The 24,403-nt window shown below is 41.3% G+C and overlaps 1 protein-coding gene across 5 annotated transcripts in view; it reads right to left on the bottom strand.

Annotated features, from left to right (window-relative positions):
* SSBP3 (single stranded DNA binding protein 3) overlaps positions 1-24,403 on the bottom strand; it is a 315,215-nt gene that overhangs the window by 52,232 nt on the left and 238,580 nt on the right. For 2 of the 5 annotated variants that reach the window (XM_078670332.1, XM_078670367.1), the window contains 4 exons: positions 16,587-16,667; positions 12,710-12,769; positions 2,180-2,246; positions 2,019-2,095 (listed from right to left, as the gene is read on the bottom strand). In XM_078670332.1, coding sequence (XP_078526458.1) covers positions 2,019-2,095; positions 2,180-2,246; positions 12,710-12,769; positions 16,587-16,667 — 285 coding nt within the window. The remainder of the gene's footprint in view (positions 1-2,018; positions 2,096-2,179; positions 2,247-12,709; positions 12,770-16,586; positions 16,668-24,403) is intronic. The other 3 variants (XM_078670343.1, XM_078670351.1, XM_078670357.1) reach the window with 3 other exon arrangements.

Below are 24,403 nucleotides of genomic sequence, written 5' to 3'. Positions count from 1 at the left end.
GTGGCTCATAAAAGTCGGCCTTTTCGTGAATAAATTCCTAAACTAAAAAAATAATTTTGGGAGAGCTTAAATCAATTGTATGGCAACAGAGCACTAGTTAGTTCATCACACCAGTAATGGAAACTTAGGTTGCTCAAATGTGAAACATCTTCCTTAAACTACAAGCCGGCTTCTAGCTAAATTCTGACCCATTATGCTAAACATTTTTCCAAATCACTGCCACCTAGTGGAAGGGTTAATATTGAAATTTAGCATTTTATTATTTATTTTACTCATGTAGCAGGGAACCAGTGTCATTATATGACTCATGTTTTCCCTTCGATAGCAGAAAGAAAGCTTACATAAAATGACCCATGCCACTTTTTCTGATTACGTCTCAGCCAGAGCTGCCATTTTCTCCTTTTTTCATGCTTTTCCATCATTCTCTTTTCCCCTCCTCCCCATGTGTTTTTCACTCTTGCTCTAGGTTCAAGTCTGATAATAAAAAATAAGTGCTGGTCCCCATAAATGTGTGTGGTTAGCCACAACCTGCAACCACCGGGGTAAGTTATGCACTGGGCATGGGGGACTGGCTTTCTGGTTCTCTTGTCTGCACAAATCAGTGCCCTTCATAGGTTTAGTAAGCACTATATAAATGCTGCAATACAATATAAAACAGTACAATATGATCCAATTCAATGACACGTAAATGACCCCCTCCTTCCTGTCATACAACTAGTAGAACCAGATTTAGTCCATTTGCTTTTAAAAAAGCAGGCACGAGTCTGGAACTCCTCTGCAGGATAGCAAGGAGGTACGTAGGACCGAACTCAAGCAAATTCACAACCTGGTGTTTTATTCGCAATCGTGACACGGATTAACCGAAAGCCCAGCCTTGGTGGAAAGACTCGCACCCATTGAAGAACATGCCTCGCTCACATAGGGTCTTCTTAGCACTCAAAAAGATTCATCTTCTGGCAGTTGTTCTACATACATGTTACTGAGACGGACATTCAATGTGTGGCTAAGACAACATTACTAGGCGGGAAGGCGTTGCTTTTCTCCACTTCAGGTTTAACAGAGCCTTGCTTACAGGAACTCTTGCAAGCAGTGTCTTTTTAACTTCCAGGGAAGCCATGGTGGGGTTCTGTAAGCCTCTCTTACTCTGAAACTAAAGCTTGTGTTGAACGTTCTGTCCAACGGCCTAAAGTAGTAACATTCATCTGCCCCTTCACAGTACGGGTCTGGCAATGCCTGTTCCTTCTTGCAGTTAATTGACGTTTCTTATTGCACAATACTGAGGAACTCAACTACAGACTGTCCCAATTAGTAAGTTCTATAGAACGACGCTGGTTTCTATAACTTACTTCTGTCTTTTGATCAATTTATTTTTGACGCTTGCAACGCTTCTTAAAGTTGCAGCTTGCAAAACAAAAAATCTCAATGGAAGGAAGCCGCTATAGACTTTACGTCCGCTATGAAGCAAATCCAGTCACTAGCAGACCCCTTTAAAAGTTGTTGGAATTAAAATCTAGCACAAAAACAATATTCGCTATAATGAAAAATACAGAAAATATCAAATTTAGACTGCTCCTATAAACATCAAGGTGTGCCCCACATTTTGGCAAAATCACGATGAACCTTGATGCAAATTCACAGTAACTCAGAAAATCTGCAGTCATTGACGGTGAACCAGCTGAAAGAAGAGGTCCTCCATGTGAAATATAGAAGACAAATTATAGAATCCTCTAATTACGCCTCATTTCTACACAATACTATTAGACTCTTTAGTAAACAATATGCATAACTTCAGAATTCTGGAATAAACCTGGAGCCAGCCGCACAAAACATATGAGCATTTAGGCTTATCAACACACCCAATGTTTTTGCCACTGGCATTTTATGTCTTTAGGTTATATTCAACGATATTTAAATTCAGATTTTACTATTATTTAATGGCATGGCAGGAAAAACAGAGTGTGTGTGTGTGTACACACAGGATAAGCAGGTACTAAGGACACCGCCAGTGGCTCATTTACCTGCGGACCAGGACCCATTGGGCCCATCCCTCGTGGAGGATTCATTCTTTGCATCGGCCCACCCATGTTTGGATGCCCTGTTTTGACACAAAAAACAAATATAAGAAATGTAAGGAAACCGCAGAACTGAGTCAGCAAACATGACTAGCATCAAATAGTACCTTGTTGCCGTGTAGGGTCCATAGAATTGGAAAGCAAAGGTTGCGTACCTGGAACACCTCCTGGAGGCTGAAAAGGTAGAAGGAAAAGTACTGTAATGATGGGCAGCACTGAACAGCATTTACACTTAGAACATAGTTTGCAGTTTAACTATCAACACACCTTTCTGACAAAGGAGAAAAGAACTGCCATGACCCCAACCTTTTAATCGTACTTCATTTAAGTTCTTATTTTACTTTGTTCAAGTCCCATAATTAGGGTAAATTACAACATTAGTATCACAAGAATGAGACTGGAGTAGGCAGCCACAGGTACTACTTAAAAGTACTGATCGATGTGCACCGTGTTTTGGCGCGCAGCAGTTTAAGTATGGCACCTGGATCGGTTTGTAAATTGATGCTCCGCAGGAATTAAAAAACTCTGTTCAGTCATTCTTTCAACGCGTTCTCTAAAAATACCGATCACATTCATCGATCAATCATTTCCCTTCAACCAGACTCCCCTGTACCAGCAAGCTGCACTTGTGTGAATGTAAGGTAGAAAAAACATTTACACAAATGCTGAGCGGCCAGTCCTTTTTTCCAGGAAACTGGGGTGGTTATAGGTATACTCCTGCCTCCGTTCAACAGCTGTGCTCCCTATCTCAATTTCAAAATAAAACAAATATAAAAGCTTCAATTCGGTTTGATTGGGACCTTAACAAGAATGTTCTTTTTATTCAGCAGTTGAATATACCAGAGAACAACAGGAATACCTTCTAATTTACACTTTAAATGTATTTGATCACCGGGCTGAAACCATCTATACAATATTGCATTGCTCTTAAGTCTGAGACTTTGTTTCTAAATTACCTATGTCCTCCTTGCTTGAGGCACATCAGTATCTTGTTTGCCTTACCAGCAACAGTGAATGTATAATGTCTTTGTCTGAAATATTTAGAGAGGAGGGCAATCTTTACCGTATCGGTTACATATAAGGAAGATAGCACTGCTGTCGCAGTGTGATGTGGTTAGTGTGTGAGGGAGTCCTCAGATGGAACCTATAGGCAGCACGCTTCAGCAAGGGCAATGGAATGCCTCGTTCGCTCAGACCTTTTAGGAATGCAAGTGGGGTGCACGGCGACGAGAGAGGGGTGTCCATGAAGTGTGTATGGGCAGAGGCTGATCTCATGACCAGTGGTGACCCAACTCTGATAGGGTGAGAGCCAGCGCATGAGGAATGAGAAAGTGACAGAGCGGTTCTTGATGTTGTGAGGAGCCAACTTACTGTGAGCCTTCCTACCACTATTTAACAAACCAATCCCTCGCCAGTCTTTTGACTGGACTGTAAATGTTAAGGGGGTGGGAGAATCCCATCTCTAGTCTGTGACATGTGCATACAAATAAAAGAGGGAAAAAAAGCTTGTTTGATTTAAATGGCATTACATATGGGGCAGGGAGAGTACATGGCCAGTGAAAATAATAAAAAAAATAATGAAGCTGGGGCGTGTGGAGGAGGTGTAGGGAGCAATGGACGAGTGGGTGGTAAAGCAGAAGGGAAAACAAAAGGAAAGCAATGAACTGCATTGAAGTGCTGAAACTTAATTAAAGAGTAGTTCCCTAGCGTTTTTAGCAGTCAGAATGTATGTTAAGAAGCTTTTATTCAGGGGCAGGACTAACACAAGTAAAGAGAGGATTTTTGTCATGGTCTAGTTTGCAGAAGATAAGCTTGTTAAACAAAATCTTGGTCAAATGTATGATATTTTATATATTTCTTGTTGCCGGGATTGAGAAGTTGAATCCTATAAGAGTGACCTATAGAAGAAGAGAAAGGTTAATTTCCCTGTCCAAATAAACACTTGCTGTAGGATTTAAAAAATGGGGAGGTGATAACAAAAAGACATGGAGAAGAAAAAAAACGGAATAGGTGTGAGTGGATTAAATTAAGGGTCGTGAATAATTTGTTTTTATACGATTGGCAAACTGGAAAAAGGAGGATATGAAGTATTTAATGGCAGACAGGCAATTAGTCTCCAGTGCAATGGGCGAGACAAACAAGGGAAGGCGAGTCTGCAAAAGAGACAGTAGACAAACGTTAATCACCAATGAAAGCGTTTAATAGTGTGGCACTAGAAGTGAGCCTAAATAAATCTTGTTTCTTGTGTTAATAATTAACACCTGAGTAAATAATACAAATTAGGATACAACATTTCTTCATTTGTAGATATACATCTTCCTGGCTGTGTTATGTACTTGGCGAAAAACGTGTTAGTTGAAATGTGGCGATGAAGCTTTTATAATTGCAGGTGTAGTAGTGGGAATGATACAGAAAGTAGTTAAGCGACTCCTTCAGTAAACAACTGCTTCAAACGTTTGGAGGTTAAACTGAACCTTTCCGGCTTGAAATTGTGTTTTCAGGGAATATGCGTTGAGAATGCAGAGTGCACTTGTGGTCCTAAGTTCCTGCCCCCTTAATTTTCACTATGTTTCTTTCTCCTTCCACTTTGAAAATGGACAGCCACTCATGTATATTAATCTAGCTACAGCTGAGAAGGAAGGCCTCAAAATATGCATAAATATATGAAAAGGTAACTTTTCTGTGGTCTGCAATCCTCAACGTCTGGGAGAGATCAATCCGAAAACAGTGGGAGGATGCGAACGATTTAAAATACCCCATCAAGAAAGCAGATATTAGGATTGCTTGCAAAGTGAGCATCTGCAGTTGAGAGAGCATTCCTTGAGTAAGGTTTATGGAATAATCCTGGGAGCCCAAGTGACAGCACATGGTAATAAGAGTGAGGCTCCTTGAGGTCACTTGATAGCTGCCTCAGGTGAAAAACTCCACATTGATAAATAGTCAGTATCAATTTTAGGTTTATATCGCTCGCCGACCACCCAAATCAGCAATACAGACAGAGAAGAATCAAGGAGAGCCATGCACCCCATTTGTACCCACAAATACACCCTGCTCTACCAAGCTGAAAGGGAGAGCCACCAACATACTGGCTGCACTGATGTCACTACAGGTCTGCTACAAAAGTCAGAATCCACATAGCAGATAGCAACGATTAATACAAATGCTTTCTTTAACATTTCTCATCTCACAGAATTTATCATTGGAGTAGATTGCAACTAAAATAAAGTCAGCAGGGTGAAGCAATTTGAGAAAGCAGCACAGTGAAGTATATCTTTAAATCCAAATAAATGTGAATCAGACTATTTTCTAATCTACTCTAATATCTGGGTAGACCATGAGGAACGTCTGAAACAAGTTTGCCCTCATCACAACAACTGTTCCATACACTTGAATAACAGAAGTGCAGAAATCTGATGCATTTTCTCGAGAAAAACCTTCGACAGGGACTGCGCGAAAGTATAAAATCAGGCACTTAGTGTGATACAGTAGAATCTTTGCCAACGGCTCTATGGATTTGCTTCTTTAAAGGAGGTAGATTCAGCTGCATAAATGGCCATTTATTACAAGCCCAGAATTCAAGTTTAGAAATGTCAGGGAGGAGCATAGAGTTGTACTTTTATCCTGAGACACGAGGCTGGACCTTGCAGGATCCTGCATCTAGCTATGGTCTAGAGGTAAGACGATCAGTTCAGATCTCAAAGGGCTGGGACTGCGCACCCTAGGCGGGTTCTCATTTAATAGGGAACCGTGGTTCAGAGCAGGAGGACAAATTTCTCTTCAAAGTCTAATGCAAGTGTGCTCCGTTGAGATTTAATAAACTTGGTGTTTTCTACCCTCTACCCGAGTGCGCATTGAATTCCTTTTCTGCAAGGAACTTGGTGTTTTACAAAATTTACCGGCGTGATGGGTCCGGCCGGAACATGCGCCACCTGACCATGGGAACCATTCACGAAGGATCCTTCTTGGTGAATGAATATATATATATATATATATATATATATATATATATATATATATATATATATATATATATATATATATATATATATATATATATATATATATATATATATATATATATATATATATATATATATATATATATATATATATATATATATATATATATATATATATATATATATATATATATATATATATATATATATATATATATATATATATATATATATATATATATATATATATATATATATATATATATATATATATATATATATATATATATATATATATATATATATATATATATATATATATATATATATATATATATATATATATATATATATATATATATATATATATATATATATATATATATATATATATATATATATATATATATATATATATATATATATATATATATATATATATATATATATATATATATATATATATATATATATATATATATATCTATCTATCTATCTATCTATCTTCCTGGCTTCTGCCAGTTGAAGGTATATGGGTTTTACTGCCTTGCAGCAAAGATGTCTACCATAATTGCTGAGGATGAGACGGCAAGATAACTACACCAAATTGGTTTATACAAGTAAAAGACCGATTTTGAACTATTATTGGTGGAGATCATGGACACCAGCCCCACTTACAGTAAAAAAAAACTTTACATTTAGAAATACAGACATCACCTTGGCTGGTGGGTGAAACCTACTCCACCTGTAGAGAATTGAAGTATTTTAAGGAAGAAACTGCTAAAAGACAATATTAGGGAAGGAGAGTAATGTTCTATTGGGAGCTTAATGGCCTTTCGTTCATCAAGAAGATCTAGAAAAAGAATGAGGAATCTTGACGGGATAGAGATACAGAAATGAGAACAAAGGAGAACGGAAAGACCAACACAAAAAAATGTAATACAAGTTTGTTTTATGCATTCTCAGAACACTGACGATTAGGATACAAATAATATTTGGAGTCTTTAAATTTTCAAAACTCCTTTATACTTTCCCTTTCGCAGAACTACTCGAAACAGCTGCAACCTCACACAGAGGCTTCATTACGATCATATAAGGATTACTTTTCCGAGCAATATTGCCAGAGTGACCACTTGGCCAGCATCAAGTGGAGTGACATCGCCAAAAAATAACTATACAGAAGACTATTGTGTTAAATGGTTACTTGTGATCACCGTAAGAAAAGGCATGACCTAAACAGTTATATATCATTCTAGTTAAGCAGGAAGGCTGAAAATTCTCAAAAATTTAACAACTATCTCTATACTTGGTCATGTTGTACGTGTTTACAGCAATGGGGCACTATGATACTAAAGACAATATTGTGGCTAACCAGCCTCTAGCAATTCTACACAGAAGATACATAAGTAACCTGGGTTCACACAACGGGCGTAGAAGGATAGTGAAACAAATGCTTTTCAATACCAACCTTAAATAATATTTCAAGGTAGCTAGGTTATTCCACATATAGGTGTGGGCTCTGGAAGCACATGAATACAACGTCAACCTTTTCAACAGCAGCAGCAGCCACTAGCCATCAAGTTCATGGACAGTCAATGTCAAGCTGCTCGCTTTGAAGCCAGGAGCAAGACACGAAAGTTCATCAACATATACTGAAAGACTGCAAGGGCTTTTCAGAGATGCCAATCACATTTGTAGTAAATAATGATTGCCAAGGTGGAAGCACACAATGCCATGTATCTCAGAAGTCAGAACTAAGATTTAGAGATGGCTTCAACTTGTTCCAAATGTAACGCAACTTCCCCAAGGCACAGAGACGGTGTAGATTTTACTTATTCTCATCAGCATAAAAGTCCCATCTAGGACTCCATTCAATATATATTAAACATATATTTCACCTACAAAAACTGTTTATATTTTACAGCTAGGCATATAGCATGGAGCTGTTGTAAACACAACAAATATAAACCACTAGTGAGGACACGAGTACACTGCTTTTCTCGCATATACACAGCGTGTATAAAGTTACATCACTGTATAAAGTTATATCTGCTTGCTTGTGCACAACCACTGGGCGTATGTTTCTGGTGTACTAAAACAATGAACACTATTTTTAGCAGTGTTCATTTTCTGGCTGCTGGTTCCTCCACAGACATCGTTTGCACTCCTGACGGATTAGGTATGGCACTCCTGACGGATTAGGTATCGAATGTCGGTCTTTCATCATCTCATTAAGAGCTATTCTCGCCATTGACTTTACACACAAAATCTTCGGGGACCTCCAAATTATGTTTGGTTCAGGACCCCTGAAATCCTTAAGATGTCCCTGCTGCAGGAGTCTGTCTCGGAAAGTGTTCAGACTTGTTAAGCATTAGAATAACTGGAAATTTGATGTGTTCATTGCAGAAGTGTGCCCTTTTGAAAGTGTACTTGGGAAAGCACAGAGCCACAAGGCAGCAGCACGCTGAATATTCAAGTTCTGCTTATCATTTTACTATAACGTCGGCTGCTGGCATTTGTTCAGTTGTATTGGTTGCTTCGTTGCTACTTTATACACCTGCTGCCAACCTGTTTGTATTTTCAAAGTCTGGATTTGGAGTATGCTTTTAGAGGCTGTACTTCTAGTGTGGTGACTTTAGAGACCTTTAGACCTGCAGTACTAGTTGTTGACACGTGAGTGGAGGCTCAACAGAACTCTCCCGGAATGGTAAGAGTACGGATTGGAAATACATAGAATTGTGCATGAGAATGATCTTTAATCCAGTGCCCTCCTCGATCTAGGTTTGTAATATGACGAAACCTCCTGAAATGTTTCCGTAAGCAAGGGAACGGTGCTGACTGACATGTGACCGTTTTAGTTTGGCGTAAAGTCGGAGACTCGCGGAGAGCCATCTGACGAATATTAAGGAACGCTGTCTGGAACAGCTTTGAATTCACGATCCAGTTTCTGATCTTTCAAGCCCTCTTTGGCCAGGTCACCGACAGTGCACAGGCAAATTGATGCAAATTCTAAATGTGTTTGCATCTAATATTCAAGGATAGTGACCTGTTTTTTAAAAATTATAATACTGCAGTACCTCTCTAATATTGCAAATAAACTTTATTTCTTATATGGGATGTTCTGTTTTGACCCAAGCGAAACCTTTTTTATGGATGTTGCATAGTGTTAAAAAAATATATAACATTTCTCTGTCTGTAATAGACTAATGTCACCCACATTAAAACATTAAAAATAAATTAAAGGGAAATGGTATTCAAAACAATCTGTTTAAGAATTATTCAAGATCATCAGGTCAAGACTCTATGCGGAACAGAGTTGGTTCTATCAGGGGACCCTTAAAAAGTCTAGGGCACTGGGCTAGAGCCCACTTTGCACATGCCCTAAGACGTCTCTGTCCTGTAGTCGAAACTTATTTCCTATTTCCTTAGGTGTCCATTTGTTGGTTTAAAAGCAATAAAGGCACTTTGTCGGTAGTGTTTATTGGTAATAAAATAAATAAATAAATAAATTGGTACGTCCCTGCAGCACAGCGACAGCGTTTGCAGTCGAAACTCTAAGGAATAAACAGCCACTGCAGAGACGAGGATCTGTACATGGCGTACAGTCCAGCAAAGAATGGTGCAACTGTTCAACTTCTCAAAGTTGTTTTTGCTAAACCTCCCAACCACATGCTAACGCATCCTAGCACAGTACTCAAAGCCAATGCCGAAGGCTGCCACCCAGCAATGGGCGCTTTGTACGTCTTGCACTGTACGTCTTGCACTGTATTGTAGAACAAGCACAGTGAACAAATGAGGTTATTCAGAGCATTTCAAAACTACTACAAAGATGCAGTTTACACAACACACTTTAACCCTACTCTCACCCGTTAACTACAAGACTTGGGCAACACTCTTACAGTGCAGAACCTGAACATAATTTACTGAAGTTAGTACTGTAATTTATCAATAGATTACACTCGGATTTTTCTGCTAAAATACAGTGCTTATTATTCAGTGGCAGCAAGGTGACACTTGGCGCTACAGAAAACACATGAATATATAAACCATTGGTTCTGCAAGTATTCATTTCATCAGCGGTCTCGAACATCTCAAGTCTGCGATGGGATTAGAGTCATGAAGAGAGCCTGCTCTAGGAAAGCATCAGCTACTTTCACGGGCTGGCCACTAGCACTCTTCCAGTTGTGCAACATAAAAGGTGGGGAACTTCCAAAAACTTATCTTAGCTAGAATTAAAATTCATAGTAATACAGATCCCTTACGTTAAATAAGCTTTAAAATGTACCTGTTCACATTCTTATGTTCAACCCAAAAGTCCTCAAAAATATGACCGTCCCATGCCCTTTAAGATGGCCAGAAGATGTTCACTTTATTGTTTTTGTTTCACACAGAGCTGGCCAAATACTGGGAAAATCTAAACCACTATGGCCATACAGTAGATCCTAAAGGATACTTAGGCATGGAAAAATAATGAATTGCTATTTAATCGTTCAAGACGTTTTGAATTAGGTGCATTATAAACATACGCAGCTAAACATTATGTTGAGATATTGGAATTCTGAGAGGTGAGTTGCATAGATCTCCATCTGCACCACAGAAGCTGTCAGGGTCAGTTCTGAAGTAGTTCGAATTAAGCCAACAAACACTTATGTCTCAACCTTATAACATCTGAATTTTACGGTGCTTGAGGTCTGAAGGCGTGTGACTGAAATAGGCTGCCATTTAAAACAAAAAAATATAAATGTAGTGTAACAAACTAGGGCAGACCCCTGCAGGGCTGAGTCCAGTCACTATTTCGAGACACCAGCTGCCCATGAACTGGCCCAAGAAATAGATTCTGCTATATAACAGGAGATTGGCCTTCTACCGTGTGGTGCTAGACACAAGGAGGACCTTTTGCATTGGAGAATATAGGCCTATCAAGTGTCTAGTGCCAGCAACAACATTGAAATACTTAAATCCGAAATACTACGGTATTTCCATTACAACAATCAAAAATCACCTTTCACGGTGTTCACCATGTTTTGCCTTACAGCCTGGAAATAAAATGAACTACAATTTGTTTACAGTTATCCATAGATCCTAAATGTCTAGAAAGGTTTCTAAAATTAATTAAAACTAAGAACTGAAATAGCATGTTTCAGTGACTATCAACTGTCCTAGAATTCGAAATCCTAAACCGAGTAAGAACGAACCAATCGGCTTCAAAATCTCACACAAAGTTAATTTGCCTCCACCAGAGTTAAACGTAAGTGGGTCAGGGTTGCTTGAGTTCTGGATAAATTAAGCCGTTTCTAAACATTCTATTTAACGGGTAGTGCACTTCAAAGAAAAGACTCAACTGTGTGTCTCAAAGTTCCTTTGAAAGCTTCTTAGTGCAAACTTGCAGGGAGGCACAGATAAGGGCATGGGCATAAACCAATTAAAAGAAGCTGCTCCATTTACAATACCCTACACTGCTTTTCAGGAATTGGTGATCTTGTAGCATTTGGACATCCTTTTTGGTGATCCAGCAAAACTGAGAAATCCCTTTTTGCATACCACATGGCTGAGTATTGGGGTAATATCATTCTTTTCAAACCAATAAGATAACATGTTTTCCATTTTGGGATACTTTTACAATCTTTAGTGGCTGATATATTGATTTTATTCATCGTAGGTTGCTATAGTTTATTAGTCCTGATGAAGACCCAGGTGAAGTTGTAATAGGGGGATCGAAAAGTTGATAATCAATCCGGTTGACTGCAATTATTCATGGAATGAGAAAACAAAACTTTGATTAACAGTGTTTTGTTGCACCAAAATGATTCCGCCAGTCAACAGCATGCATATATTCTGCATCGTGTTTTGTAGCACCTACTATTTCTTGTTATTATCTCACCACTTATTTTTAAAATATTATGTATACTTTTGTATAAATATAACTAATTGTTTCGTTTGCTCTTTGGTATTGTATATTGCTAAGAGAGCTTGCACAATAAATAAGCGAGATCAACTGCCTTTGTCATAACATTTTATAAGTAGACCAAACCACAAGGCAACAGTCAACCTCACAGTCCCAAAAATAGAGAAAGTATTCAACATTATAGTTGTAAAAGCAAAATACTAGCTCTCCTAAGAGGACTTAGCAAGAATTCTCACAATGGAAATCTTCTATAGTCACTGTTTGTCACAGGTGATAATGACCCCAAAATCCATACGCACTGCAGAAATCTGAGAGATTCCATGTGTCAAAACACATTTCTGTAGGCTCTGATATAGAGTAATAACAATCCACCTGTAAATGCCTATTGACTTTAAAATAGGCTTTCCACAATAAATACGTCAGGTCTACTGCCTTTATTGAAAAATCTCTTTATAAACAGACCTACAGCCATGATTACTGACATTCAGCTATAACTAACTGAGTCATGCTGATTTGAGTACAAGATTTGCTATAAGTCAAAAAGTACAATACAAGCACTCTTTATTTTAGTGGACAAATTAGGCCAAATACAATTCGCGTTGATATTCATTTATATTTACATTTTCTTCATGATTTCTCAGATTCGCATTCGCAAAAATTAAAGGAAGTTTCTCCAGTGACACTTCCACCTATCTGTTTCCCCAACCCACAGCTTGTATACAGATGCCACATAATAGTACAGGTACTAAACAATGAGATCAAGAAGGACCTACCTGATTTCCCATCCGGATTGGAGGCCGTGGGCCTCCGGCATATCGCGGCGACATAAAAGGCTGAAAACAAAATAACATGGTTACTGAAACAGCCCATGACCAGTGCCACAATTTCCATTTTCTCCCAAATAACCCCACCATAGCATGCAAGAGCTGACATTTTTAAGCAAGTGGTGTATTGTAGTGCAACATTTACATAGCTCTTACTACCTCTATGTGGGGCACCGAAGCGCTTTCCTGCATGGGTAGCACGGTACACCATGTACGGAGTTTGGTTGGAAGTGTGCTGTCTTTGCTTTGATCCTCTGTGGGAAGTGTTTTCATGTCGTGCATGAAGTCAACCGAGGTGCGGTTATCATGTTATGGGACGCAGCACTTAGCAGTGTGATGGATGAAAATGTGTAAAAGAGACTTGCAGTTTATGGTTTTCAGCAAACCTCTGCAGGTCCCTTTTTGGTATTTCTTATGTTTATATGTTCATAGTCCACTTAGATGGTTCCTGCACTGGGTTCTCCCTTCTAAGATATTTTATTTTGTTTATGGTCCTGACCAGCCATAGGTTAAAAGGGAGACATGGTGGAGAGATCTGCTGGGATGTTCTTTGTTAATATCATCCCAAACTGGATTGTCATTGTGAGAAGCCAAGCAGTGCAGTATGTATTATGAGTCCTCCGTCGGTCAGCGGAATGTGTCAGAACTGTTCAGTTATTCCACGCCTGTTCGGATGGTTTATTGTTGTGGACTAGCACACTACTGGGTGATGGATATGACTCTTAGCAGTACTTTCTTATGTGAGTGCAAGAGTCAAGCAAAAATGGGAATTATTAAGCAGTGTGTATGAACTACAATCGACTGTCTGACTGCTGAGCATTATTGTATTAGTTGTGGGTTATATATTGTATTGTTATTGCACTATATAGCATTTACTACACAGATGATGCATTAATGTGCTTTACGCTAGTCGGCATGCTGACCCAGGGTTAGTGCTTTTGTAGTTATTTTTGGTTACTCGGATTAGTCTTGTGCTCTACAGAAACTATTTCAAGCCTTTACTTCAGTTTCTATGTGGTAGATTATATTAATAGGAAATTAGGATGATCTTTAGGGTGGAGGAGGGGTGGGAATTTCATATATTGGTTGGCAGTATTTAATAGATAAGCTTCAGGCGATTATGTATTGTTAGGTTGCATGGGTATGACTTTTAAAGGAGAGGGTGTGGTCTTTGAAATACGGCATGACCAATTTACAGATTCAATAATAGGGATTACAAATATGCATGCGACAGAGTAGTGCTCAGAGAGAGGAGTCATGCAGAGGATGGAAAGGAAGGGTAGAGCCTTTTGAAGGAAAAAGAAGAGTAGTAGCTATAAGTTAAGATTGGTTTGTAGTGCAGGGTTTTTAGTAATATTGTGAAGGCTCTCTGAGACAGCATGCAAAAACTGTAGAAGGAAACATTATTTGCTTGGTTCAATACCACTGTATGCCATTGGAACCCCAGCATTCACACACGCCTCCAACACGCATCGGATAAATGCAGTTAAGTATACATGGTTTGATTTTTCCATAAAACTGATGGAAGGAAACTACCAAACAAGAATGTTGTATTTTAAACGTTTGTGCTCGAGGTGCATCTCTCCTTTCCCACTGATGATGAAGGTGGGATAAAGGTAAACAGAGTCTGTTTTAGTGAATTTTGGAACTATCTCCAGTCTGAAGGTCCCACAACATAGACGCATTGTAGTGTGAGATCTTTCATCTGGTTGTTATTTTACCTTCGTGTGGAAGTAATGAGACACACAAAAGAAAAAGCCCTGCCTAGAACTCCTTCACCTGAGCAATAGAAACTGCAGCCCCGCCCTCACGCTTCCCATCTCCAAACATGCAGTGCTCAGAAGGAACAAGTAATCACCAGCCCCTCTCCAAGGAGATCCTCATTGAATTTCAAAGGGGGACCCTGTCTCTATTCCTTTTCACCCCAAGTGGAATGTAGGCAAATGCTGCATTCACACCTCCACTAAAAGGGGCATCCATGGCAGACCTCCGCCCCCACCCTATATAGAGCAACAAGCATACATCACTGAGTTTCTAGGGGAAGAGGTGTAAAAAAGTGGTTAACGGTGATGCAGCTTCCCAGTGCCAGCGAGAAGGACTCTGAATGCCAAAGGTCTATTCCACCAAAATGCAGAGGTGCACAAACCCAGTGTCGCCCCTGGAATGGTTTGTCCATCCCCACTTTTATGAAATAACCCATTTCACACCTTCGCTCCTCTGTTTCTGGAGCAGACTTAAACGTACGTGCCCCCCACCCATCACCCTCCGAGGGCGGAGCACACAGCCAGCCTCCTCTGGGAGCTAGCTGCATGCCGGTGTGGCGCGGAATGACAAAATACAATAGTGCCCGTCCACCCATACCCTCCCCATCACCCAGCCCCTGTCCGAACAGTCACAAAGGCCACCTGAACCAGCGGCGCCGTGGCACAGCAAGTCCTTCGGATTCATTATTACTCCGTGAAATAAAAGTTTATAAAAAGCTCGTTTTAACTGAAGTGTAACTCGAATTGGAATGATTTGAAATGAGCACCAAATCGCCTAAAGGAGAACGCAAAGACACTTTGCCAAACTCGTCTCTCCTACAAACATTTTACTCTATAGAGGTCCTGGGAGGACGTTCTTACCAAAAAATTAGACCACATGAATCACTTTCCATGAAACTGTGACCTGGTAGAAAGGAACCCACTGAGGACTGGTGGACGCCTCCCTACATCACTGATAGACCAGGGAGCATCTCCTCCAACTGAACCCCCAACACTTGGGCAAAAAGACAGAGGGATTTTTTGTGGGAGTACAAACAATGAAAATGATCAGTTATGTGAACGAAATCCAAGAATGTCACAAGAGAAAAACAAGCTTAACATAAAGGCCCACCAGTATTCTAACCAGCCAGTCCAAGTAACCCTCTCCTCCGTCTCGCCGCATGTCACCTAGAATTTTCTGTGCTGTATTTCTGTGCTTTGCTATAAACTGAGGAAATGCATGAAAATACACTCCTATTCCAGAAGAGGATAACTTAGTATTCCAACATCAGTACTCCGATACTTGGGTGTCTGATTATGATCCCTGATGTTAGCAAAGCGGGTGAGGACAAATACCAGCGTATCGGTGTGCATGAGTGAAATCCTTTTGCATGCACATCCGGGAGTAAGAGGGCATTGACAGATGGGGAGCCTGAACAGCGGCAACACCGGCCAAGCCATCATCTTTACGCTCCATTTCAATCAGCACTGGGAAGGGCCGTAACATAGGCGTTAAGCAACTGAGACGACACTAACATCACAATATTACATGGCAGACCCAAAGAAGCTACGGGAGAGCATGTGGAAAGGTATTTTTTTCTTCTTTCTGCAAAACACTTGACTGATTTGAAGCAGTATAAATTTAATTATGAGAAGGCTCGTGTAGTTTATAGCAACAGAAAATAAAACCACACCACCTACGGAAGAGTAAGTAGGCACCCAAATTAGCAAGTCCTCAACATGTGTTCTACAACAATTACTGAGCAGCTTTACCTGGCGAAATAATACTAGTCAACAAGAGTGGTTCGTACAGCCTGTCTCTGGAGAGGAGACCCATCCCTCTAGAGTGGACCTTGTTCCAACATACAGAGCGAGGTCCACATATTCATACTCATTGTGTGCCCTCAGAGGTCTATGCAAACTACCGCCACGATCCTCGGAAAAGCACCAGTCCTTAAAACCTTCACATTGTCACCACCTTGTCCAAAAAAGGAGGCTATCTAAGGAGAGTTCGAGGCATCCATAGCTTGCTGTGGTGGGTGAGTCTAAGATCAAATAACAGTCTATGAGGTCTTCTTCATTACCTGACTGTGAGGACCCATCATGCTGTTGGGATTGTGAGGTGGAGGCTGTGCGTGTGGCGAGGGCTGAGAGCCAGGTGGTCCCTGTGAGTTCAGAAAGGAGAAGCAGGTTAGGTATTAGTGCATGGGAAAGAACAGAAGAGGCGGAAAGCATAAACACAGCCATTTTGTTTTTTTATTAGTATAGCCGCTTAATGGGATAGACATTAAGACACAACGGTGGTCACATTTATTAAGAAAACAACAGTGCATATAAAGCTAAGAAAATCAAATCATAAAAACATGATGAAAGCTTTAGCAAAGTTCAATGTACGTAGGAAAAGCATCTAGTTTCTGAAGACTAAATTTCCCGGAATAAAAGATACTTCGACCGGATTCAGAGCTTTATATTATTGATACACTCACCCACGACATAAAGGAGGTGATCAGTGTTGAGTGATGGAGAAGGTGACAAAACACACATGCACAAAATCACGCCAATGGGGAGAATTCGGCTTGGTCCAGGCAAAACCCAGCAAGGCACTCACTGAAAGCGATGGACCATGCCTCAGTCTTGTGCCTCTGCCTATAGAAGCAGATATGATTTTGTTTTATTTCATACCCATTTCAAGCAAGTTCTGGAAGAACTCGATTAACCAAACTCAACTTGAAATGAGTGATCTCTCTGGGTCAATCAGCCTGCATGTGTGCACTTTTGTACTCCTTAAGAAGTACTAAAAAACTAATATTTTTCATCACAGTTACTTAAAAATCGTCAACTCTTTAAGAACTTTTACATTTTATTATCAATTGATGGGCAATCAAATGTCTGTAAACAGCTTGTACGGTACAATTTGAATCCATGGCGATCGGACCATACATAGTCCTCAGCACTGGTTGATATCACCCCCTCCCCCCAATCTCCTGTGCATATCCAGGTAGCTTTCCTCCTTCAAGCGGAGCAAGAAATAAAGATAAACATATGTAGAAAGTCTTCTACCTTCAGCACAAGTTTAGAAGCATTATAGGATTGAAAGGTGGTGGTAAATCACGTTTTAACGGACAGTGTGCTAGGAAGAGCGGGCTCAAATAGAGCCTCTGCTGTAAACTGGCATCCACTTGTAATATTGCAATAAGTAGTGGAAGTGGGCCCTTTACGACCATGGGTTCTTCATACTGCGGGTTTTATAGGCAACATGAATGGAGCCAAACTCCTTGGAAAGCTTATACACCAAAAGAAAGGCAATGAGATTGTGTACTTCATGCTGAAGGAGATATTCCTCATCCGTTGAAAGGCCCGCAAGAGCCAAGCGAAGGGGATAGGTGTGAGCACCTGAGTGAGAGTTGGTGAGTCAGAGAAAAGTTGTGCTTAGGGATGCAAGGGTTTTGTTATGGGGCTGATGTGGTTCCAAAGGAATGTGCAAATTCTCCCCCTAATCGTCTCTGGAAGGTAGTTCTCCTGCAAGTTGGCACCTCCGGGACAGTTAACACAAACAATGAGTTATTATTTCATATTCAGCAGGAACTTAATGCCCGTGGGAGCAGAAGAGGAGACAAGAAGCCACCTAAAGCTTCTACCCCATAAAGGTAAAATCATTCAGACACAAGTGTAATGATAACTCTGTAAAAAGTCAGGAGGAGACAATCGCAGCCAGATGTGTTTGAATGAGTATGTCGTGCACAGATTATGTGAAGAGCTAGAAGAGTAGCAGAGGGAGCAGGGCCAGTCTGGGCTACTGCCAGCCTAAAAATGTAGCCTCATATTTAAAAAAAAAATCCTGGAAGTGGCCTGCTAAGGGCTTAACAAAGGGATGCAGCTTCGATTACAACATGGGTTTATTAGGAAGCTTTTTTCTTGGAAACGTAAGGCCCTCTAGGCTTAATCTGAGGTTAGTTGACTACCAAAAATCCAGTACTACAGTACAGGGTGGGTACCAGTTACATCAGACTGAGAAGATAGAAGGTGAGTGGACTGCATAAAATCTGATCAGGGTGGAGTTGACGTAAGATCTTAAATGTTCCAAAGAGGTATCATCTGCTCTATTAGAGTGTGTGATACATAAACAGAGAAGAAATGTATTTTGTGGAATTTTGGAAAAGCATAATCAATACTGCAAACATGCTAACCTTGGAGCTTCTGGATCTACAGTGTAAACGGAACCGTTTTATGATATAATAGAATGCATATTAACTTAGCAATCAACCATCATTGATGAAGAATTAGTAGTCATTCTGTGGGGGGATCCGACAGATGCTGAGCAATTTTTTTGAGGTTTCAGGTTGAGGACCACATATTCCCTGACTTTGTCCTATAACCTAGCGCGATTTTTTTAGCACCCAAGTAACAGTCTAGCAACTCAAAGATATTACTACATCAGGTTTCAGATCAATTTTACTGAGAGATTATGGTCTAACTTTGAGCAGAAAGCTAAGTCTTCTGTGCAAACGAACTATGGATGTACATTTTGCTTTAATAGCTACCCATCCATAATTCAACAGGCTGAACATTTAACCATTATTTTTAATTTGTGGTGGCTGGCAATTCTAGAATCAGCCATAACTTCAACAGGATCAAATCCCAAAACAAATATTTGTGTTAAAAGTTAAAGCCACAAACAGAAGCTGCAGAATTTAGCAAACTGTAATTTATGGAGATGCATAAATCGTATGAATAGACAAGGGTCATGAGCATATGATGTGTAAATTAAACCTAGGGAATTGAGACCCATAACTGTTCCTACCGTGCTAGTCCAACAAATACCTAGATGATCACATGACCTTAAATCAAGCTGACCTACAACCGCTGATGTAAGTGAGCAGGGCAGGCAGAAAACATGTAGAAATATCAATATAGGACTAGCTAGGTTGTGTTAGTGAGACTCAGGAGGTACATCTGCGGGCAAACCCTTAGGTTTGGTCATGAAGCCCTCACACACCAACCTAGTTGGTGTCATGCTTCATCATCGGGCCCACCACAGTGACACCGAATGTGTCCCGGGTGTGCTGCGACTCCAGATTACTGAGGAGCTGGTATGCTTGCTGAGTGTGCAGTGATAGTGAAAGGTTAAAAGCTATACAGGTGGTCCCAGTTCCCGAGGGTGAAAGGTAAATTTTAATATCTGGGCCCCTGTTAGCAAGATAAAAAGGCTGTGGACGATGTGGAGTGTATTAAGAGCTCCTGCGTCCTTGTGGTCTACATGTTTCAGCCAGGCCTTTTGATTAAAACTGGCTTTCCTCAGGACCAATGAGTATGTGTGGGTGACAATAAACTATATTAAGTGACAATGTGTGGTAAAAAAGTGTCGCACTCGCTAAGGTGCTGTACGTGTAAGAGGGGGATTCCCTCTACTTTACTGTACATAGAACATAGAGACAATACAGACATACAAGGGAGAACCAGTGAGAATGGTATTTACCAAAACACAACATTTGGCCGACTTCTAGTGTGCGTGAGCGACCTAGAGCGGCAGATAACGTGGCCATGAGTGTTTTCCATGGCTGAGGTGAAATATGGCGGTAAAGTTTTAAACGCAGTGGCGGTGGTGGGCTACACAGCGAAACAGGCATAGCGTGAGGTACAGGTAAGTATGGTACATAATTCCTCACACTTGCTACTTGCTGTTAAAGCCTCATGGGTCACTTGGCAGGGAGGGGAAGAAGACCCTAAACGTTGTAAAAGGTCAAAGTTAGGATGGTACCTGTGGGGAGAAAATGCTGCTTACCCAGAGCGTCGTGTAGAGATCACTCGTTTACTCACGGTATTTCCGATCAGCGTGCTCCTGCGACCTATCGTCCTGCTCCAGTGTCCCGAGTGAACTTTGCATGGCTCAGGCATGGGCTTAAATAGCTTGTTCAATTGGTTGCACCTGGAAAAGGGGAAGAGGGTGCGGTCGCGCTGGCTCTAGGTGCGCGTGTGCAAGGAGACAGTGGCACTCGCGTTGCGCATGCGCGGTGATTAGTTCCAGCGCATGCGTGTACTGCAGATCCCTACACATTAGCGCATGCGCATTGGAGATGTGTAGAAGAAATGTGGCTTGTGTCATGGGACCAATGTGTAATGGCCCATTGGGGGTAAGGAGACGATAGACAACAATAGTAGCGGCATCTGCACACTAGCGCATGCGCTATGGGGAAGTAGTAACCAAAGGGTAATGGCCCATTTGGGACAAGGGATGATTAAAAAGCAACAGTTTAGCGAATTTAGAGGCATAGAGGCAAATACAGAGTTGGGACAGACCACGAGTCAGAGCGCAGACAGGGATACAGACTTATTGTTGTTAACACACATGGAATGTTTATCTAGCTAAGGCATTCCACGGAATAGAATCATTGAGCCCCTCTATATGGGTAGAAAGGCGGTAAATCCAGCGTTGCTCTTTGGAGAGCAGTGTTTTCTCATCGCAGTTGGATAGTGCGAATTGTTCAATGACTGTCCAGGTGAAGTCATTTGGGGTATGATTTTGGGTGATGAAGTGTTGGGTCAGCTTGCTGATGTTTTTGCCACAGCGCATTGTACTTCTATGTTCAGTCATCCTGGTTCTGACTTTCCTGGTGGTCATACCGATGTATCTCAAACCACAACGACAGGTGATCAAGTATATTAAGTTGGATGAGTTACAGTTGGTAAATTGTCGTTGTGTCCAGGTTTTTCCATTTTCCAAAGATAATGTTTTGGAAGGGGTAGTCAGGTGGCAGACGCTGCAATTGTAACACGGTTGGTGGCCTGTTATCTCCGGTAGACCCCATGCATTCAAAATTCAGAATCATTTCAAAATCCTGCAAAAGAGCACGTAACCAGAACAGAGAGGCTCTTCTTGACACATTTGTCAAACCACAAGAAACACCCACCATGACATGTGTCACCACCTACAATACCGCCTCAAACCAGGTCTCCAACATAATCCGCAAGAATTGGAAGATCATCATTTCAGGCACCAGGAGCTGGGATCTCCCCCGGTTTGCATACAAAAGAGCACAGAATTTGAAGGACCAACTGGTATCCACGAGACCCAGAAAGAAACAACAAACAGGCCAGACAATTTTGAATGCATGGGGTCTACCGGAGATAACAGGCCACCAACCGTGTTACAATTGCAGCGTCTGCCACCTGACTACCCCTTCCAAAACATTATCTTTGGAAAATGGAAAAACCTGGACACAACGACAATTTACCAACTGTAACTCATCCAACTTAATATACTTGATCACCTGTCGTTGTGGTTTGAGATACATCGGTATGACCACCAGGAAAGTCAGAACCAGGATGACTGAACATAGAAGTACAATGCGCTGTGGCAAAAACATCAGCAAGCTGACCCAACACTTCATCACCCAAAATCATACCCCAAATGACTTCACCTGGACAGTCATTGAACAATTCGCACTATCCAACTGCGATGAGAAAACACTGCTCTCCAAAGAGCAACGCTGGATTTACCGCCTTTCTACCCATATAGAGGGGCTCAATGATTCTATTCCGTGGAATGCCTTAGCTAGATAAACATTCCATGTGTGTTAACAACAATAAGTCTGTATCCCTGTCTGCGCTCAGACTCGTGGTCTGTCCCAACTCTGTATTTGCCTCTATGCCTCTAAATTCGCTAAACTGTTGCTTTTTAATCATCCCTTGTCCCAAATGGGCCATTACCCTTTGGTTACTACTTCCCCATAGCGCATGCGCTAGTGTGCAGATGCCGCTACTATTGTTGTCTATCGTCTCCTTACCCCCAATGGGCCATTACACATTGGTCCCATGACACAAGCCACATTTCTTCTACACATCTCCAATGCGCATGCGCTAATGTGTAGGGATCTGCAGTACACGCATGCGCTGGAACTAATCACCGCGCATGCGCAACGCGAGTGCCACTGTCTCCTTGCACACGCGCACCTAGAGCCAGCGCGACCGCACCCTCTTCCCCTTTTCCAGGTGCAACCAATTGAACAAGCTATTTAAGCCCATGCCTGAGCCATGCAAAGTTCACTCGGGACACTGGAGCAGGACGATAGGTCGCAGGAGCACGCTGATCGGAAATACCGTGAGTAAACGAGTGATCTCTACACGACGCTCTGGGTAAGCAGCATTTTCTCCCCACAGGTACCATCCTAACTTTGACCTTTTACAACGTTTAGGGTCTTCTTCCCCTCCCTGCCAAGTGACCCATGAGGCTTTAACAGCAAGTAGCAAGTGTGAGGAATTATGTACCATACTTACCTGTACCTCACGCTATGCCTGTTTCGCTGTGTAGCCCACCACCGCCACTGCGTTTAAAACTTTACCGCCATATTTCACCTCAGCCATGGAAAACACTCATGGCCACGTTATCTGCCGCTCTAGGTCGCTCACGCACACTAGAAGTCGGCCAAATGTTGTGTTTTGGTAAATACCATTCTCACTGGTTCTCCCTTGTATGTCTGTATTGTCTCTATGTTCTATGTACAGTAAAGTAGAGGGAATCCCCCTCTTACACGTACAGCACCTTAGCGAGTGCGACACTTTTTTACCACACATTGTCACTTAATATAGTTTATTGTCACCCACACATACTCATTGGTCCTGAGGAAAGCCAGTTTTAATCAAAAGGCCTGGCTGAAACATGTAGACCACAAGGACGCAGGAGCTCTTAATACACTCCACATCGTCCACAGCCTTTTTATCTTGCTAACAGGGGCCCAGATATTAAAATTTACCTTTCACCCTCGGGAACTGGGACCACCTGTATAGCTTTTAACCTTTCACGTTCATTCTCACTATCACTGCACACTCAGCAAGCATACCAGCTCCTCAGTAATCTGGAGTCGCAGCACACCCGGGACACATTCGGTGTCACTGTGGTGGGCCCGATGATGAAGCATGACACCAACTAGGTTGGTGTGTGAGGGCTTCATGACCAAACCTAAGGGTTTGCCCGCAGATGTACCTCCTGAGTCTCACTAACACAACCTAGCTAGTCCTATATTGATATTTCTACATATAATCAGGGGACCCGGACTAGCTTACCTAGTCCTCTCTCTCCCTTTTGATTTGCTGATAACAGGCAGAAAACATGGCATTTGGGACCAATGAAACCATAATCTGGATCTGCTTCCACTCTACCTACGGGCGGCACCTGTGATCATAAGCGGTGTTATTTTACTTTGTTTGGTGAAGAAAGCAGGGAGACAGGTGAATCACAATCTGTGGGATGATACCAAAGGGCAGGGGGTGTTGGAATCTAGAGGCCCTGGCTGTGTTCTTCGATTAGCTCCCCTGTTGCAGTTTTCCCTAATTTTCCTCATTTCCATACATTTACATCCTAATTCAGTATTCCTTTTTAATTAATTAATATTTAATTGAACGACTGCAGATGGAAAGGTCTATCCTCCTTCGTGACACGACCGCAGGTACTCATGCAATGCAAGAAAGACCCAGTTCCTGCACCTGCAGAGGTAATGTATAACCAAACAACAGCATAACTATTTTAAGACATTACGTTTACATTCTGAACACATCATGGGAGCTGGGACATGCCACCACTTAGACTCAATTCCAGTAAAATAGCTGGCAGGCTGCAGCTAGTGTAGATCCATGGTTTACGCTGCACTCTGCTTTATTTCATTCTCATTTAAAGAAGCCAAAGTAACAATATGCACAAAGCGAATGGAGGACAGGCCTTGATAGAGGAACGGTGTCAAATCAAGACTCTGATCGAATAAATGGGGCTTTGAATGAAACTGATATCTGAAACAAATGTTACAGTTCAGTTGTGAGTAGGGAGTATATCCTTTAAAGTTATGCTCAGCGTGAGTGACTGACGAATTGTCTGAGAAAAGAAGCTCCAGGCAGGGAGCTTTAAGATCTA

This window comes from Lissotriton helveticus, chromosome 1_2 (assembly GCF_964261635.1).
Source record: "Lissotriton helveticus chromosome 1_2, aLisHel1.1, whole genome shotgun sequence".
NCBI classification, from domain to species: Eukaryota; Metazoa; Chordata; class Amphibia; order Caudata; family Salamandridae; genus Lissotriton; species Lissotriton helveticus.
Note: the sequence above shows the minus strand (reverse complement) of the source record. Positions and strands in the feature narration are given on the sequence as shown.